Here is a 20,302-nt window from a genome sequence, read left to right on the forward strand (position 1 = left end):
TTACATGCACTGTCAACTGTGGAACCTTTATATAGACAGGTGTGTGCCTTTCCAAATCATGTCCAATCAATTGAGTTTACCACAGATGGACTCAAATCAAGTTGTAGAAACATCTCAAGGATGATCCATGGAAACACGATGCACCTGAGCTCAATTTCGAGTCTCATAGCAAAGGGTCTGAATACTTATGTAAATAAGGTATCCGTTTTTTATTTTAATTAATTTTCAAACATTTCTAAAAACCGGTTTTCGTTTTGTCATTATAGGGTATTGTGTGTAGATTGATGAGGAACATTTTTAATTTAATCCATTTTAGAATAAGTTTGTAACGTAACAAAATATGGAAAAAGTGAAGGGGTCTGAATACTTTCTGAATGCACTGTAATAATAATGTTGCTATTTTAGGTCAAACATGATTTTAAAGGTTTATTCAATGTGAAAATGAAGCAGTTTTTTTTACCAGTTGTTTTACAACTGATTTGACAAAATGTCATCACATGCAATGACTGACTTGCCACATGGTGCCTGTCTGGGAACACGTTTGTTACACATTTGTTTATAAATATTGTAACCATAGGATGAAATATCTGACCAAATAAGGGATATAGTATACAATTACACACAAAAATTAAAACATTTTAAAAAAATGTAATAGCTAAGTATTTGTGTATTTTGCCTCTTGCATTATTTCCACAATAGAATAATGCTCCACATTATTATTTAATTTTACTAAATTATTTGTACGGGGTTTGGTTATGTACTTGTGGAAACTATTGGTATTGAATTAATTAGCACTGCTTCTGCTTTTTTTCTCAGAAAAGTAGGGAAATAGAGCAGAGGGAATGCACCTGCTGCGGAAAACGTCTGTAGCTATTTGTCGCCCCACCGCTGTCACAGATATTCATATCTTCCGGGATGTGATGATTATAACCAACGCTGAAAGTCAACAGTTTCAGAGTGCAGGAAAGAGACTGGAAGGTAGACTGTGGGAGTCACGCTGACACATTGCAGCAAAGGGTTGAGCGGTAAGTTGAGTTTGTTGTGATCTATAACATTCATTAAAACTGTTTTATTGAATTACAGTTGCAATCCACATTTTTTTTTACACGACAGTAAATTGTTGAATACCTTTGCCTGATATGGGAAACCTCCCTTAGGAATGATTTTACGATCCTCGATTCATTGACGTTGCGAACAAACGATATACCCGTGCACTTGTTTTGTCCGCTACCAGTCTGCTCTGAAATTTGTATTATTCCATTTGATTATTTTTCATCTCCTCCCTCCCAAGATTTGGGAACGAAAGAAAGTGGTATGGTGAATTAATTTGAATCACAATCGAAGTGAAGTTTTCGATTTTTCTCAATGGAATTAAAACACCGTCTGGACAGGTGTTAAAATAAATTGTTTGAGACTGACAAATCTTCTATGAACTATATTTGCGCTCGCTCATTCAGATGCATTTCTTAGGTAGCGTTGTCTTATTCAGCAGATCATGTGTGTTGATAAACTGCGCTTTTTCAATAATGTCCAATTAACTGGATGTGTTGCCAACACAATCTTAAATCCAGCCACATCATGCATTGTCTCTAGGCCTACAATAGATTTGTTTGATTACATTTGGGCTGTTAGAAAAAATACAGTAGGCTACAACAAAACAATCAAATGTAGCCTACTGCATTTTTTTGTTAAGTCCTTTTGGCAAATGAGGTAAATGACATACTTTGAAATAGTCCTACATTTGCTGTTAGACTTACATTACTTATTGAGTAACTGTCAAGAAAATTGCACATTAAACTATGCTATTCTCATGCATTGTTAAATTGGAATTAACTTTCCTTTAATTATAGCCTATACCCACAATGAGACTGTTTACACAGGCAGCCCAATTCTGATATTTTGGCAAAGAATCTGAATACCAATTAGTGGCGAAAACATCGGAATTGTGCTGTAAACACAACCTAAGATGCCCTGGAAAAGCACTTATGTGGAGTTTTCTTTCCTGTATTCACTTTTCAATTTGTCCTCACTCTTTCTGTTGATATCCTTCTTAGTGTCTATTGACTCAAGAAATATCCCAGGGCACTGTCATCTTTGTTTCTGTGACACACGCATTCCCTTGAAGTAGGCAGCTGCCTGGTGAGCTGCCCTACAAGGCATTGTACACTTCTCAAATGTGAGTCAATTGGCCTCAAGCCTTAAAACAATGAGGAAAAAGTTTCTCTCCAAAGTTCTGCGTGAGTGACACAGCTTAGCACACAAACACTGTGGTAATGAGGGCTATGGAAGTTTTTTTCTCTCTGCTTAAACTCACTCAACATTATTAGAATTAGAAAAACTTTATTGTCCACCCAATGTGTCTTTGGCTTCACAACATAAAAACAGACATTAAAAGCCATCAGGACTCCATCATCCTCAAAAATAATAAACTATACGAACTACAAAAGTGCAAGTGCAGTTTCCTGTTAGTCGGCTATACATTGGTCTAAAAGCCACAGTCAACATCAAGAATTCCTAGTAAAAAATACATCATCATTAAGACTGAAGGGCACCTGATCACCTCCATGATTTAAATAATTCATATGTTTATACATCAGGATCTGAGACCATTATCAACAACTTGGGTCAAATTACTTTTTATAGATATTCTTAGATCCCTCCTCCCTGAGGGGAGCTTTTCAAACTGGAAATAGTGGATGGGTCATTAGCTATAGTCAGTGCTTTGCTCTGAGTGCTCAGCACTTGTAGTGCCTTTAGAAAGTATTCATACCCCTTGACTTATTCCACATTTTGCTGTGTTACATCATGAATTCAAAATGGATTAAATAATTTTTTCCACTCACCCAGCTACACAAAATACCCCATAATGACAAAGTGAAAACATGTTTTAGAAATGTTTGCACATTTATTGAAAATTACATTTTCACTCTAATCAATACTTTGTAGAAACACCTTTGGAGCCAATTGCAGCTTTGAGTCGTCTGTATCAGCTTTGCACATTTGGAATTGTTTTTTTTCTCCCATTCTTCCTTGCAGATTTTCTCAAGCTCTGTTAAGCTGTAGGCCGTCATTGTAAATAATAATTTGTTCTTAACTGACTTGCCTAGTTAAATAAAAAATAAATAAAGGCTAGGCGGGGAGCGGCGGAGAACAGCAATCTTCAAGTCTCTCCACAGATTTTCAATGGGATTCATGTCTGGGATTTGGATGGGCCACTCAAGGACTTACATTTTCCAGCTTTGCTTTGGCTGTTTCCATTGATCATCTTTGAGATGTTTCTACAAGTTCATTCGAGTCCCCTTGTCCAATCAATTGAATTTATCACATGATTTGGAAAGGCACACACCTGTCTATATAAGGTCCCACAGTTGACAGTGCATGTCAGAGCAAAAACCAAGTGATGAGGTCAACGCAATTAGAGCCGTCCGTAGAGCTCAGAGAAAGGATTGTGTCGAGGCACAGATCTGGGGAAGGGTACAATTTATATATTTTTTCAGCATTGAAGGTCCCCAAGAACAAAATGGCCTACATCATTCTTAAATGGAAGACGATTGGAACCACCAAGACTCTTTTTAAAGCCTGCCGCCCAGCCAATCTGAGCAATCGGGGGAGAAGGGCCTTGGTCAGGGAGGTGACCGAGAACCCGATGGCCCCTCTGAGAGAGCTCCAGAATTTCTCTGTTGAGATGGGAGAACATTCCAGAAGGACAACCATCTCTGCAGCACTCCATCAATCAGGCCTTTACGGTTGAGTGGCCAGATGGAAACCACTCCTCAGTAAAAGGCACATGAAAGCCCGCTTGGCGTTTGCCAAAAGGCACCTAAAGGACGCTCAGATCATGAGAAACAAGATTCTGTGGTCTGATGAAACCAAGATTCAATGCTTTGGCCTGAATGCCAAGCGGTTTTCTATTTTCTACATTGTAGAATAATAGTGAAGATATCAAAACTATGAAATGACACATATGGAATCATGTAGTAACCAGAAAAGTGTTAAACAAATCTAAATATATTTTATAGTTGAGATTCTTCAAATAGCCAGCCTTTGACAGCTTTGCACACTCTTGCCATTCTCTAAACCACCTTCATGAGGTAGTCACCTGAAATGCATTTCAATGAACAGGTGTGCCTTGTTAATTTGTGGAATTTATTTCCTTAATGTGTTTCAGTTGTGTTGTGACAAGGTAAGGTTGGTATACAGAAGATAGCCAAATCTGGTAAAAGACCAAGTCCATATTATGGCAAGAACAACTCAAATAAGCAAAGAGAAACGACAGTCCATCATTACTTTAAGACATGAAGCTCAGTCAATACAGAACATTTCAAGAACATTGAAAGTTTCTTCAAGTGCAGTCGCAAAAACCATCAAGCGCTATGAAGAAGCTTGTTCTCATGAGGACCGCCACAGGAATGGAAGACCCAGAGTTACCTCTGCTGCAGAGGAGAAGTTCATTAGATTTAATTGCCCCTCAGATTGCAGCCCAAATAAATGCTTCAGATTTCAAGAAACAGACACATGTCAACATCAACTGTTCAGAGACTGCATAAATCAGGCCTTCATGGTCAAATTGATGGAAAGAAACCCATTACTAAAGGATACCAATAATAATAATAAGAAGAGACTTGCTTGAGCCAAGAAACCCAATCAATGGACATTAGACCGGTGGAAATGTGTCCTTTGGTCTGAGTACAAATTTTTGGTTCCAACCACTGTGTCTTTGTGAGACGCAGAGTAGGTGAACGGATGCTCTCCGCGTGTGTGGTTTCCACCGTGAAGCATGGAGGAGGAGGTGTGATGGTGCTTTGCTGGTGACACTCTGTGATTTATTTAGAGTTCAAGGCACACTTAACCATCATGGCTACCACAGCATTCTGCAGCGATATGCCATCCCATCTGGTTTGCGCTTAGTGGGACTACCATTCTTTTTCAACAGGACAATGACCCAGCACACGCACACCTCCAGGCTGTGTAAGGGCTTTTTGGCCAAGGAGAGTGATGGAGTGCTGCATCAGATGACCTGGCCTCCACAATCACCCTACCTCAACCCAATTGAGATGGTTTGGGATGAGTTGGATTGCAGAGTGAAAGAAAAACAGCCAACAAGTACTCAGCATATGTGAGAATTCCCTCAAGACAATTGGAAAAGCATTCCAGGTGACGCTGGTTGAGAGAATGCCAAGAGTGTGCAAAGCTGTCATCAAGGCAAAGGGAGGCTACTTTGAAGAATATAAAATATATATAAACCCTTTTTTGTTTACTACATTATTCCATATGTGTTATTTCATAGTTTGATGTCTACACTATTATTCTACAATGTAGAAAATAGTAAAAATAAAGAAACCTTTTGAATGGGTAGATGTATCCAAACTTTTGACTGGGTGTATGTTTGTGTGTGTAAAATCTTGGTTGACCAACAGCCTATCGACCAGTAAATTGGGGTCAGCCCTAGTGTGAATACTAATGTAAATGAGATATTTCTGTATTTCATTCTCAATAAATTGGCAACAATATCTAAAAACATGTTTTCACTTTGTCGTTATGGGGTATTGTGTGGTATTGGTGAGAATGAATATATTTTATCAATTTTGATTTTCAGGCTCTAAATGTGGAATAAGTCAAGGAGTCTGAATACTTTCTGAAGAAACTGTATATGTTATTGAACTGCTTTTTGAGGTTTGCTAACTATCTTGCTATCCATATTTGCTGCCCTGGACAGTTGTGTCCTCTTCTTGGCACTCGGGTTTCCATACCATGTGGTCATGATGACGCAAACAATACTTTTGTACACTATTTCTCGAATGTGCTGGCTCACACTGAAACTATTCCTGAGCAGATAAAAACGTTGCCTTGCCTCAAAAATATAGTGTGCTCACAGTAAATTCAGAGTTGTCAAAAAAAATTGAAGTGCCTTTTAAAAAAACATTTAAACGGTCAACTTGACTATTCAATGTCTTCTGAGGCTCTGGATTCACCTAGAGATTGAAGCTCATAACTGGAACATGACCGACGACAGGCTTGATGTCAGGATTAAACAAATGGTTTAACCAGTGCACTCCACCCGCCGCTCTATGTCCTTAGAGGGTGGGAACCCTGCGATATGCTGAGCTCGTGTTGTTTTTAGCTTTCCTGTTCAAATTCCCTCAAGCAAACGTTCACCCTGTCAGAGGGGTTTGAAACCTCAAGGATCCTGGATCCTATTTGTCATCATCTATCTATTCTATATGCGTGCCAGCGCCTGTCAAAGTAAGATTAGGTAGAGACTATTTTCCCAAGTTATCCTGTTATTTACTATAGGATGACATGTCGAAATAAAATCACTATCTGTATGTCAACAAATGTTAATTTATGTTTGTGTACCTGACTCAAAGCTCAAGATACACTTAGGCAGGGCTGTTTTCTTTCCCTGCAAAGGATTTTCAACTTGATTCAAGCATATACAGTACAACGTTATAGGCTTAGTTTGTTAAAGGTGTTGTAGTTTGGTGTTTACTCCAGTGGAAATGACACCGTACTGTACGTCCTGGTGAGATTTACACAGTGTACAAAACATTAGGAATACCTTCCTAATATTGAGTTGCACCCCCATTTGACCTCAGAACAGCCTCAATTCTTCAGGACATGGACTATAAAAAGTGATGGCATTCCTCCAATGCTTGCCACAGTTGTGTCAAGTTGGATGCATGTCCTTTGGGTGGTGGACCATACTTGAGACATAAGGGAAACTGTTGAGCATGAAAAACCCAGCAGTGTTGCAGTTCTGTGTTCGTCTGGCACCTACTACTATACCTCGTTCAAAAGGCACTTAAATCTTTTGTCTCACCCATTCACCCTCATGTCTCAAAGCTTAATTAAAAGTATTTCTTTAACCTGTCTCCTCCCCTTTATCTACTGATTTTTAAAAAAAAAAGGGTATTTAATAGGTTACATCAATAAAGGATCATAGCTTTTACCTGGTCAGTCTGTCATGGAAATGTTCCACTAGTTCACCTTCCCTCTGGTTTGTCTGCAGCAGGGCCATCTCAGGGTGTTGGCTCTAAGCTAGGTCACTGTGTTGTCTGGGTCTGTCCATGCTTGCCAGCTCCATCTTCCTAATTACCCAGCCAGCTCCAGCAAGGCAGAGTGAGAGGCTTCTGACACTGTGGCAGCAGCAGCCTCTCTGCATGGAGGCTCACTAGTGGAGGAGGTAAGGGTAACACCATCCACTAACAGTCCCCTTTGTCTGTATGTCTGCTAGTCCTGCATGGTCTACCCCTCTCTACCTGTCTCTGTCCTTTCCCCTCACAGCAAGCCCTCCCATTGTTTAAACGCGCACTCTCTCCTGCAGTGGTCCACTGTAATGCTGTGCTCTTTCTGGGTAGCCTGTACTGTATGTGAGGTCGTTGCTCATGTACTGAAAGTGGGTCCTCCATTAAATGGACATTAGCTGGGGGAAAAGCCTCCGATCAGCTTTACTCCATCTTCAATGCTGCTGATGTTTGGGATTAGGACTTTCACACTGCTTTTCACTGTGATATCATGAGGGATTTTAAATGTAAGCTATGGTGCTTGGTAAAACAGGAGAAAGGCATTTTCAGGCAGAAACCACAAAGGACAAGTTATAGATGGATAAAACATGTTCCCATTTTGTGCCTTCTGAACTCAGCCCTGTTCTCTTCTTTGGCTAGCAGGAGCCTGTCTGGCCTAGGGTGATAATCCCTAAGGGGTTAGCCTGGGACGGAGGTGCAATGCCACAGGCTGCAGACATGATTAATGTGGCCTTCCTGACCGACTCGGAGCGGGAGCTGATCCTGGAGGTGCTGCGGAGGGACGAGGAACTGAGGCAGGCTGAAGAGCACCGTGTCCGGTGAGAACTCCCCGAGCTGCATCTCAATAGTCCTAAAGTGGCTTCCTCCTGACGTTGTCTCCTTTCCTTAATCTGATCTAAAAAGACAGGACTGGTGAAAGCGATACAGTGCATGCTGGTGGCAATCTAGCATTCACCTCATCAACTCAGTATTTCACGAGTGCAGATGGAGGCAGTCACTAGACTTTCAACATCCAGTTATGCAAAGATGTCAACATAGACACCAATAGGCAAGGGTCTAACCAATGCCCCCCCCCCCCCCCCCCCCCCCCCCTGTTGTTTTTAGGAAGCTGAAGACGGAGCTGCTGGACATTATGAGGAAGGGCGCCAAGCGTAGCAGTGGGAAGTACAGTGAGCGTAGCTGCGGCCGCTGCCAGGAACCACTTGGTCCACTATCTGCCGGCTCCAGCCAGTGTAGGGCATGTAAACACCAAGTGTGCCACAACTGCTGCTCAGTGTGCCCCAATGGATCCTGGGTGTGCAGTGTGTGTGCTAAAGAGGCGTAAGAGTCAATTTCTCTGTACTGTACATCACCCCACCCTGTCTTTTAGCATCTAAATGGCGACGATCCCTGTGTTTGCTGTATCTATATGCAAAGCGTGATGTTTTTGTTAATGTCAAAGACTCTCACTGTACAACGCCCACAAGGAGACGATAATACTTTCAGGGGTTTACATTTCGTGGATGCACGCTATGCATATCTGTTGCATTCTAAACTTGTGTAAAAAAAATATTTTTCTGTGTTTTTATTTTTTACAACGTTTTCACACTGTCAGCATGTCACCCTTAGAGTTGTGGTCCATATATTTGATGATGTTTTAACGTGGTGGTAATGTGTGGTGTTATTTTCTCCAGTGATCTAAAGAAGGTCACCGGAGACTGGTTCTATGACCAGCGAGTCAACCGCTTCTTCACCACCCCTGGACACGACATAGTGAGAACTTCCCTCAAAAAGAGGCCCCCACGTGAGTCCAGGAACCACCAAGTTGTGAGCAACGCTCTATTCAATTGGAAACCCTAAACGCCTTTCACTGCTGGTGCAGAGTGGAATGTCATTGTCAGTGGTGTGGCAGCATAGGACAAATTGCTATTTTTCTCTGCTCAATTTCAATATTGATATGTAAGAAGCTCCGTTACTGCATAACTTTTGTTTATGCACTTTTTTTCAATGGCACTTCCCAGTAAGGAAATCCCTGTCTGAATGAATGAAGCCACTGTCAGCATATTACCAGTTGCCTGTCATGCTAAAGCTTGGTGTTCTGTTTTAGTGAGGAAGAGGGAGAACATGGGAGCGCTCCTGTTGAACAGTACAGAGTTGAACCCCAGCCAGCCCACCACCCCTGTTCCCCGACCCAGACTGAGGGACCTAGCAGTCTCCAACAAGGAGTGAGTCCTATTTTTATCTGGGGTGACAACACATGCTTTACAATCAATAGGGTGATGCAGTTACTGGAATATGTGGATGGAGTTTCAATTCAACATATAACATTTTGACACTGTTATTTCAACCTTCTCAGTCTGCTAGACGAAGTCTCCGAAGAATCCGTGGGAGTTAAGACCAAGGAGCAGCAGGAGCAACAGCAGCACAGGGACAATGAGCCTGCAGAGAAAGCCAGCCTGAACAGTGTCATGACAGAGACCGAGTCCTCTCTTGGGACTCCTCTCTTACCAAGGTAAGTCTACATCCAAACAAATGGGCTACATGCTAACAAAACTGCTTTTGGGATGTCTGCTCAATATGAATGGTGTTTATGATCCAGGAAGGAGGAGAGCACAGGACAGTCTAGTCCAACAAGGTCCAGTATGAATGGTCTAGTCAAAGCTGACCTCGTCAATAGCCACAGCCCCACCTCGGATGCAGACACGGTAAGGAGACCGTTTACCTATCAATCAGGTGTTGGGGTCAGTTCCATTTTAGTGCAGTCAGTCAAGTCGGCAAGTGAAAAGTCCACATGAAAAATAATGGAATTGACCCTAACCCTGTGTTAGTCCTCATGTCTCCAGCCAATACATATTATACTGTCACACCTGACTGTAACCCTTGTCTCTTTCCATAGTCCTCCGTAGTAAGTCGTCGTAGTGTTAGTTCTGGCACGGGGACTGTCGCATTGGAAGATGGCGGCCTGTTCAAGAAGAGCGTCAGACGAGTTCAGAAATCCTCCGGTGAGACTCTTGTGTGTCGCCTCGGTAGCCCTGACTCCCAAACTCTATTCAAATATTGTTTTGTTTTAAGGGCATCTGGCCTGCTTGAGTTAACAAAGACATGCTCCATTTGAATGCGTCTCCATGGGTTTCACTCAGAATTCACGTCTGTGCTGGACCTGCGTGAGGAGGGGGCTGAAGCATCAGAGGGCTTTATGGGTGACCGGAGCAAGTCGGTGCCTGGGCTCAATGTGCCAGTGAGCAGTACCTCTTCCTCATTACAGACTAATGCATAAGGCTTCACTATACTACAAAATACTTCCTTATAGTGCTAGTATTGGTGAGAGATGCAGTTGCATTGTCTTTTTCACGATTTTAAATGGTTTGCTATGCATGCAGGATGATGAGGAGGATGAAGACATTGATAACTTGGTGAGCATCCATAGAAAGGTGTGCTCAAGTACCTCAAATCTTCGTGGCTCCAAGGTAAATGCATGCGATTCTCACTTATCCTATTTTCAAATGTTCTAGTTAGTGTGTGATGCTATTTTTAGAGTTCCTCAAGATATTTATTGAACCAGAACTTTGAAACAATTCAGGATATCCTGGTTTGTGTTGTGAGCTGCTGCCTAATTAAGTTACCATGGCAACAAAAGCTCACGGTCAAAGTTGCTTCAGGGCATGCAAATTTGACTGACCTGATTTTCATTGTCACAGGCCTCATTTGTGTGCTTTCCAGGAAGTTTGTTACTTGATTGAATACGTTACATTTACCTTTCTGGTCACAATTTTGAATTCCAAGTTATAGAATTGTAGTCAATATGAATGCATTTAAACCAACTATTAACAGAAGTGTGTGTGTGTGTCCACCACAGAGCACACTGGGCAGTCTGATGAGTATTTACAGTGAGGCAGGAGATTATGACAGTGTGGAGGTGAGCGGGGACATCGTGTTCTCTATCAGCTACGATGACACCACCCAGAGCCTGGCCGTCCTCGTCAAGGAGTGTCACTCGCTGGCTCACGGGGATGCCAGACGCCAGCGCTCAAACCCGTGAGTGTCCCCTCAGGACTAGGGTTTAACAGTTGTCTCAGTAGGAAATGATGGGTGCATCTCAATAATGTTTCCTCTCCTTCATATCCCCACATCTGAAAACACTGGGTGGATGAAAGTCATGGTGGATGCCGCTCTGGAATTTTCTTTCAACAAAGCTCCTTTGCACTATTCAGATGCATTCCATCATGTCATTGCCAACAGTGATAGTATCCCCCACTCCTTCAAGTGAGACCAACACTATTCTACCGTAGGTTGCAATAAGTCTCGTCATGTTTTTACAATGACAGTAGATGAGATGCATTGTAGAGAATGATTCCCAGTAATCCTGTTGTTCACTCTAGACACACACTTCAGTGTTATTACTGTATGACATAATGTAGATCAGGTTTCCCAACTGGCAGGCTGAATTTGGCCCGCGGGTGGTTTTATTTGGCCCCCCCAATTTTCTGAGCAACTTTTATTTACTGTTGAACATAACACTAAAAACACCAGGAAATCATCTACAAGTGATTTTAATTGAAGAAATCAGTCAGTTGAAATAAATGTAATTAGGCCCTAGTCTATGGATCTCACATGACTGGGAATACAGATATGCATCTGTTGGTCACAGATACCTTAAAAGAAATGGGCCTCACAATGGGCCTCAGGTACTCGTCACGGTATTTCTGTGCATTAAAATTGCCATCAATAAAATGCAATTGTGTTCCTTGTCCATAGCTTATGCCTGCCCATACCACAACCTTACCGCCACCATGGGGCACTCTATTCACAATGTTGACATCAGCAAACCTCTTGCCCACACGATGCCATACACACAAATTCTCTAAAATGTCATTGGATGAGGCTTATGGTAGAGAAATGAACATTCAATTCTCTGGCAACAGCTCTGGTGGACATTTCTGCAGTCAGCATGCCAATCGCGCGCTCCCTTAACTTGAGACGTCTGTGGCATTGTGTCGTGTGACAACTGCACATTTTAGAGTGGCCTTTTATAGTATCAAGCACAAGGTGCACCTGTGTAATGATCATACTGTTTAATCAGCTTCTTGATATGCCACACCTGTCAGGTGGATTGATTATCTTGGCAAAGGATAAATGTTCACTATCACGGATGTAAACCAATTTGTGCACAAAATTTGAGAAATAAATTTTTTGGGGCATATGGACAATTTATGGGATCTTTTTTTTCAGCTCATGAAACATGGGACAAACACTTGACATGTTGCATTTTTATATTTTTCTTCAGTATAGTTTATTGGTATTGCAGGACCAGATGGAATATGGCTTCATTTGAACTCTTTAACATGTAGGAAAATATTCATGTTTTTTTTTGTCCTGCAGGTATGTCAAGTGCTACCTTCTCCCTGACAAGTCTCGCATTGGCAAGAAAAAAACCAGCATTAAACATAACACAGTGGACCCCACTTACAATGAGACCCTAAAGGTGATGGCCTCTCTGGAACTGCAGTAGAATTAGATGAACACTGATGAACTTTAACCCTGTACACATCCCTTATTACTCAATGGCCGGTTGTTAAGTTGATAATGCCGCCTCCTTCAGTAGGCAGTAAGATTGATATTGGCATTCAAGATAAGGAGAGTTAATCGCCGTTAGTGAAAGACAAACAAATATTGATTTTGTTGCTGCCCTTTTTTTAACTTGAGTATAGTGAACAAGTAACTCTGATGCAAAGGCCAGAGAGGGTGGGTGGAAAACTTTACTAAGATGTAGTTGACGGATCAGTGAGAGCAGGGTGTCACTCTCTCACTTCATCTCTTCTCCTCATTCAGTTTTCCATCAGTCGCTCCCAGGTGCTCAATCGTTCCCTCCAGCTCTCCGTCTGGCACCATGCCCGCTTGGGCCGTAATGCCTTCCTTGGAGAGGTGGAGGTGCCTCTGGACTGCAGGAACCTCGACGCAGACCACGAGGAGTGTGTGGCGTTCGTGGGAAAAGTAAGCCTGAATAGTCTCATCACTAGGGCTCTGTTGTTCCTGGTCAGGTCACATGGTCAGAAAACATTGCAGGCCCTACACATCAATCACTAAATGTATTTCTAATCTACAGTACAACCCTGTGGTCTAGTGGTTTTACTGACTATTATCCTCTATAGGCGTCACCACTGCAGTCCTCTGCCTTCTCTCAGTACAAAGGAGAACTGTTGATTTCCCTGAAGTATGTCTCGGCCAAGAATTCACCCACTGAAAAGACCAAAGGTAGGAGTGCCCGTGTCGACAGAACAAACTAACAGAAAAGCTCAGTCAGCACTATCTGTGTCAGACCAATCCCTACCAGTGGCTGTCTGACACCACTATCTCCCCTAGGCAAGAGACTCTCTCTAGGCAAGAAGACAAAGACGGAGCAGGGAGGGGAGTTGCACGTCTTGATCAAAGAGGCCAAGAACCTGACGGCAATGAAAGCAGGGGACATGTCGGATTCCTTTGTGAAAGGGTTAGCTTGGCGGCATGATGTCACTAACTCTCTATGTTCACTCTAACAGAGACACATTTTGTTTCATCATCCTCACTTGAGATTGTGCAACTCCTGCTCATTTTAAGAATATTTTTCAGCCACCTAGCCTTCATCAAAATGTAATCCTTCTCACTCATGCTTTTAAACCTAGGTACTTGTTGCCATCGAAGGCCAAGTCCACTAAGAGGAAGACTCCGGTGGTGAAGAAAACTCTGAACCCTCACTACGACCACACATTTGTGTACAAAGACCTGACCCTAGACCAGCTAAGTGAGATGTGGCTAGAGCTGACAGTGTGGGACCGGGAGGCCATGTCCAGTAATGACTTCCTGGGTGGGGTTCGACTCAGCACAGGCACAGGTAATGACACAACACCTTTTTATCTTCCTGGGTGGGGTTTCGACTCAGCAAAGCCACAATTAATGACACACAACACCTTGTTGATTTATGGCGGGGAAGTGTCAGTTTATATCCATTGGCAGTATTGCTCTACCGTTTTACGTGTTTGATTTACTATTCTGTTGCAGGTCACCTATTTTTCCAATGTTAAAGATGGTAGTAAGGTGAAGCTACCTCAGTTTAAATTACTAAGAGCAGTAGGCCTATTGTTAAAATAAATCTCATTCCCTGACATTTCTGTCCAAATGTGTGAAGTCTGGTGGACCAAAGCGTCAAACTTGAGCTTGTGTTAGCCAATACAGAAAGACCGGAAGTAACTCACGGTGCAGATAGCATTGGCTTAATCTACCAAACAATCCCACAACACCTAATGGTCACACCCACTAAGGCCAACTTTGAAACATTATCCCAGGCTTATATGCGCAATAGCCTGGGGATGAAGTTAGGACAGGACAGACCTACTTTAGTTCACTGTTTTTCTGGTGCCCTTCTTTTCAGCCACACTGAAGGTTGGGAAGGAGGAAGTGGAGGCAGATTCTACAGGGGAGGAGGTGACTCTGTGGCAGAAGATGATGCAATACCCTGACTCGTGTGCAGAGGGCTCTCTTCCATTACGCTCCTCTATGGGCAAGAGCAAGTGAAGACGCCACACTACCTCGTAACCTGAAAGAAGAGCTATGGAGACAGGGCAATCCCTCAACTTTTTATCACCATCATTCTGTAAAAAAAAAAAAGACTGTCTGACCGCAGGCACTATTATGACACTATTGGCCTAAAACAAGTGATTTGAAATCGGTGTAAATTCACCTGATAGCTTGATGTTTTTGATAGAGGTATCATTTCATATTTTTAAATATAAGGTTGTCAACTATACAAATACTTTTTGAGATCAATCGACACTAAACAAAAATGTTGATCAAATTGAAAAACTCCTGTTTAATTGACATTTTATCGAAGCTGAATTCTATCCATGTTCAGCAAACCACTCATTAACTGTGGCGCTTCATGGGGGTTGCTGGTGTTTCAGTTTCAGGCAGAATTTCTGTTCCACTCTTAAGGCATTGAACCAGTTTTGGTCCATGTCACCTTGGGTTATGATTCATGGTAATTAAAAAAACTACTGTGCATATGATTTTTAAATATGTATGTAAATATTACCAGTTGCACAAAGTGAAGGAGACTCATTTTATTTCTCAACTTTTATGCTCTTTTGAGTCCTATGACTGTATCAAATATTTAATTCACCAAATAAATAAAAATATGAAGTGACTGAACCTTTAATCATCCACGTTTGTTATACCCGTCTGTGCAGTATGGAGGGTGAAGTAAAGGTACCTATGTTTCATCCTCTAACAATACACCAACAATCTCTATACTTTTAGATGAAGAGATCTTAGCCTGTTTATCAGCCAATGGAAACATTTGACTAGCAGAGCTGTTATCTGTTATCTTGTTTCTTTCTCTCTTTTCTGGGCCAGCCTTCCTCTGAGCTGATATCTTTGTAAAAGTGTCTGACCTCTCCAAGCCACCAGGGGGCACTCTTATTCAGAGGTCTCACAGAGGTCTCAAACTCCAACCGCCTCCATTCTTCTTCGTCCAAAAGGTTGTTGAAGTATGAGAAGAGCTCATCGGATGTGGTGGGTGTGAGGAATCTCTCGTGGTCCAAACCATCCTTGTCCAGCAGCACCATGTTGAAGTATGATCTGGAAAGCCTGCCTGTACCACAGTACGAGATGATCATTTCGTGTCAAGTACAAGTGGAGTCACCATAGTCAACAAGATAGACCCTGAGTATAACAAACATTAGGAAGACCTTCCTAATACTGGGTGGCATAACCCCCCCCCCCCCCCCCCCCCCCCCAGAACAGCCTCAGTTCATCGGGGCACAGAATCTACAAGGTGTCGAAAGCATTCCACAGGGATGATGGCCCATGTTGACTCCAATGCTTTCCACAGTTGTGTCAAGTTGGCTGGATGTCCTTTGGGTGGTGGACCATTCTTCATACACACGGAAAACTGTAGAGTGAAAAACCCAGCAGTGTTGCAGTTCTTGATTCAAAATGGTGCGCTTGGCACCTACTACCAAACCGGTTTCAAATGTTATGTCTTGCCCATTCACACTCTGAATAGCACACATACACAATCCATGCCTCAATTCTCTCAAGGCTTAAAAATCTTTCTTTAACTTGTCCCCTCCCCTTCATCTACACTGACAGAAGTGGATATAACAAGAGACACGAATAAGGGATCATAGCTTTTACCTGGATTCACCTGGTCAGTCTGTCATGAGAAGAGCAGGGCCCTTCATGTTTTGTATACTCTGTGTATATTACTCCTATGAAGTTTTTTTCTAAAGAAAACTCAGGGTCTTTAAAAGAAAAATGAACAATAGAGGACATGGACAAAAAAAAGACAATCAGGTGTATCTGTCTATAATCAGCCTGCACTCACAGCGGCAGTGACTGGTCCCAGACCAGCGGCGGTTGGGCATGCACTTTAGCGAGGATCAGCTTGTAGCCACAGTCACAGGTCATCTCGCAGCGGGTGCCTAGGGTGCTGCGGTAGTTCTCTCCTCGGGGGAAGTGGCAGGTCACATCCCCATTGGTCAGGGTCAGAAAGTGACACCATCTTAGATCTGCATCAAAACAATATTGTTTAAACACACACTGGATGCAGCGCCAAGACCAATGTGCTACAGACATGCCAAGAGACACTGATTTCAAAACAGTGATGTGGGGTACGTAGATTTCAAATCTGTGTTGTTGATAATGTTAGTGTTGTGACTGTGTGGTTCTCCGTAGTTACTCCTGTAGTTCAGTTGGGGAGTGTAGTACTCCTCCTCTGGCACAACCTTATTGTAGCTGCTGTGCATTGTGGTTCCAGAGCCTGAAACCAACGACACACTATTATTAGCTCTAAAATCAGTCATAGCAACAAGGCATAAACAGATGAAAACTATTTGTCAGCTACTAATGTATTTATGGGCGATACGTACTTTCTTTCCCACACATTAACCTACATGTATATATCAGCTTATTTGTGATACATATGAAATGATTTTGAGGTAGAACATGAAGAGTAGAATAAAGGTCATGCAGAGAACCTCTGATGCTAATGGTTTCTCCACAAAGTCTCAGGTTCACACAGTCTGAATCCTGGTCCTTTCCTGAGCCATTTCCATAAAGGGAGGTTGTGGGGGAAGAAAACCTGGTTGGGATCCAAAACTGAAGTCCAGTGAAAACTAGTACATCTCTGAAAAAGGGCCAGGCTTTCTGGTTTGCTAAAGTTTCATTCAACTCAACGTAAAAGTGTTTTAGCGTCACATGGAAGGAAAATAAGATAGCAAAGAAAGTAGGAAAAGGACTTAACTGGGCACACATTGCACTGAATGTGCACTGAGATCATGACACGTGAAGAGGACAACGTTTGAGAGCAGAGGTCCTCTCCTCCATTTTGAGCGTATTACTGTAACTAGTTACTCTTTTTGCCTCGTCGTTTTCACTGTAGCTTTAAACCAAGGAGCTGAATCTAACTTTCCATACATTATGTCCCCCTTACCACACTCATTCTTTCCCCTCACTTGTGGTCTATCTTATTTCATAAACCCAATCTCTTGAAGGATATTTAAAAGGGACTCTTCTGTTTAGAAAAAGGGCTGCCGGATTAGATTCCCCCCCCCCCCCCCCCCCCCCCCCCCTTGTCTCTCCGCTGAGTACTTGTGGTCCAGATACTAGCTTACCCAGTAGACAGGGGCTAGCCAATGTGTAATTTAGACCAATGGAAATTCAACTCATGGTGACAAATCTCAACAACGTTTCTAATGATGGTAATTTGGGCACTTGCAATAGACTGCTAAATGTACAATGATGTTTACTTACAAACACCTTTCATCAAATGCCTTATTTACAATCTGACTCTGAATAACACATAAACATGCCCTCAGATTCCTAGCACCCAAGTCTCCCTCGTGTTTGCAAATCCAAGTGAGGATAAACAGACTCTTTGGCATTCAAGACAGTTTTACATTTCAGCAGCGATTGAAATCCTTTGTACCATGTCTCATAGTAGACATGCAAGTGGTATTAATATTCAAATATCTCTTTTACATTATTACACTAATGCAGGCAGCTGCTATGGCCGCCTGCAGGTTGTAAAGCAGATAGACACAGCACGCATCACAGTGAGACCAGCCGGGAACACTTCCCACTGCTCTCGGTGAGGCGGTTACTTTACCAGAAAGACATGCAATGACCACTGCAGGGAGAACATCCAGCGAGGAGAAATGAGTCATTCTGGAGAGGGTGGATTTCACAAGCCGACTATTCACAGCAGCCACACTGCACTCGTTTCAATGGATATATTCTCATGTGGAGGTTTACGAAGTTGATTTCAGATCAGCATCCTTTGTATTTCAGTTGGAAAAGTGTTCAATTACAGGAGAACATGTGACTAATAGCAATGGTGAGACATAGCCAGAATCAATCCATTAGCGACTAGATTTTGGCTTTGTGGTTTTGCTTTGTAATCAACTGGCAGCAGGCATGAGTTTGGGTGGATCTGAGGTGACTCGAATCACTGTCTCGTAGGGGCCAAATGAGGGCCTTGGCACAGCTGGTCTGTGCACACTCAACCATTTGTCTGTGATTGGAGATGTAATTACACAGGTCTGAGAAGGGGTGACATGCTCAACAGAGGAAGAGGGCTAGATAGAAAACTCAGGCGACTGTAGGCTTACTACAGTGATGACTTGTATTCACCTACAAAACGTTTTCTTAATGAAGAAATGCATAGATGGGATATTTGGGCTTCTTTGCTCTCTCTTTTTTTAACTGAAAAATAATGTTAGAAGAGTGGTTGAGTTTCTGTTCGGGAAATACTCCCTGCTCTCTTTGTAATTCCTTCAGGTCCCTCTAAAGATCCCACCTCGGCTACTTCTATTTACTGCGGTGATTGAGGTATTTTAATTTTTTTATTTCACCTCTATTTAACCAGGTAGGCTAGTTGAGGAACAAGTTCTCATTTGCAACTGCGACCTGGCCAAGATAAAGCATAGCGGTTCGACACATACAACAACACAGAGTTACACATGGAATATACAAAACATACAGTCAATAATACAGTAGAAAAAAAAGAAAAGAAAAAGTCTATATACAGTGAGTGTTAAAGAGTTTTAGTATAGCCAATTGGAATTTGTTGTCTGTATATTTGATCATTTCATTGAGGATACCATCAACACCACAGGCCTTTTTGGGTTGGAGGGTTTTTATTTTGTCCTGTAACTCATTCAATGTAATTAACAGAAAGGTTGTCCCCAGTCCACCTGGCCATGCTGCTGCTCCAGTTTCAACTTCCACCTGACTGTGCTGCTGCTCCAGTTTCAACTGTTCTGCCTTATTATTATTAGACCATGCTGGTCATTTATGAACATTTGAACATCTTGGCCATGTTCTGTTATAATCTCCACCCGGCACAGCCAGAAGAGGACTGGCCACCCCACATAGCCTGGTTCCTCTCTAGGTTTCTTCCTAGGTATTGGCCTTTCTAGGGAGTTTTTCCTAGCCACCGTGCTTCTACACCTGCATTGCTTGCTGTTTGGGGTTTTAGGCTGGGTTTCTGTACAGCACTTTGAGATATCAGCTGATGTACGAAGGGCTATATAAATAGATTTGATTTGATTTGATTTGAATTGGAGAATCCAGTGGGTTCTGGTAGTCTTTAATAGTTGATTCTAAGATCTGTATTTGATCATGTATATGTTTTTGCTCTTTATTCTTTGTTATAGAGCCAAAAAGATTGGAGAAGTGGTTTACCCATACATCTCCATTTTGGATAGATAATTCTTCATGTTGTTGTTTGTTTAGTGTTTTCCAATTTTCCCAGAAGTGGTTAGAGTCTATGGATTCTTCAATTACATTGAGCTGATTTCTGACATGCTGTTCCTTCTTTTTCCGTAGTGTATTTCTGTATTGTTTTAGTGATTGTTTTAGTGATTTAGTGATTTTAGTGATAGTGAAGGCGTAGACTCAGGTTTTCCGGGTCTCTATGTTTTTGGTTGGACAGGTTTCTCAAATTCTTTCTTAGATTTTTGCATTCTTCATCAAACCATTTGTCATTGTTGTTAATTTTCTTCGGTTTTCTATTTGAGATTTTTAGATTTGATAGGGAACCTGAGAGGTCAAATATACTGTTAAGATTTTCTACTGCCAAGTTTACACCTTCACTATTACAGTGGAACGTTTTACCCAGGAAATTGTCTAAAAGTGATTGAATTTGTTGTTGCCTAATTGTTTTTTGGTAGGTTTCCAAACTGCATTCCTTCCATCTATAGCATTTCTTAATGTTACTCAGTTCCTTTGGCTTTGATACCTCATGATTGAGTATTGCTCTGTTT

The 20,302-nt window shown here is 42.1% G+C and overlaps 1 protein-coding gene across 6 annotated transcripts; it reads left to right on the forward strand.

The window, feature by feature from the left end:
* Nucleotides 1-829: 829 nt before the first annotated feature.
* On the forward strand, nt 830-15,190 carry LOC109910063 (synaptotagmin-like protein 4). Of its 6 annotated transcripts, none has more exons than XM_031798387.1 (18): nt 844-1,025; nt 7,079-7,183; nt 7,668-7,843; nt 8,130-8,345; nt 8,699-8,808; nt 9,112-9,229; nt 9,361-9,516; nt 9,604-9,709; nt 9,901-10,006; nt 10,145-10,242; nt 10,385-10,471; nt 10,861-11,039; nt 12,384-12,486; nt 12,834-12,995; nt 13,154-13,256; nt 13,365-13,491; nt 13,664-13,872; nt 14,410-15,190. In XM_031798387.1, the coding sequence occupies exons 3-18, from the start codon at nt 7,725-7,727 to the stop codon at nt 14,550-14,552; spliced, it is 2,142 nt and encodes a 713-aa protein (XP_031654247.1). In that variant the 5' UTR covers nt 844-1,025; nt 7,079-7,183; nt 7,668-7,724; the 3' UTR covers nt 14,553-15,190. The 6 variants fall into 6 exon arrangements, with proteins under 6 accessions (XP_020364811.1, XP_031654247.1, XP_020364810.1 ...); XM_020509221.2 differs by having other exon boundaries at nt 848-1,025; nt 7,013-7,183; XM_020509220.2 differs by having other exon boundaries at nt 858-1,025; nt 7,010-7,183; nt 7,665-7,843.
* Nucleotides 15,191-20,302: the final 5,112 nt, after the last annotated feature.

The sequence above is a fragment of the Oncorhynchus kisutch genome, linkage group LG19, assembly GCF_002021735.2.
Source record: "Oncorhynchus kisutch isolate 150728-3 linkage group LG19, Okis_V2, whole genome shotgun sequence".
NCBI lineage: Eukaryota > Metazoa > Chordata > Actinopteri > Salmoniformes > Salmonidae > Oncorhynchus > Oncorhynchus kisutch.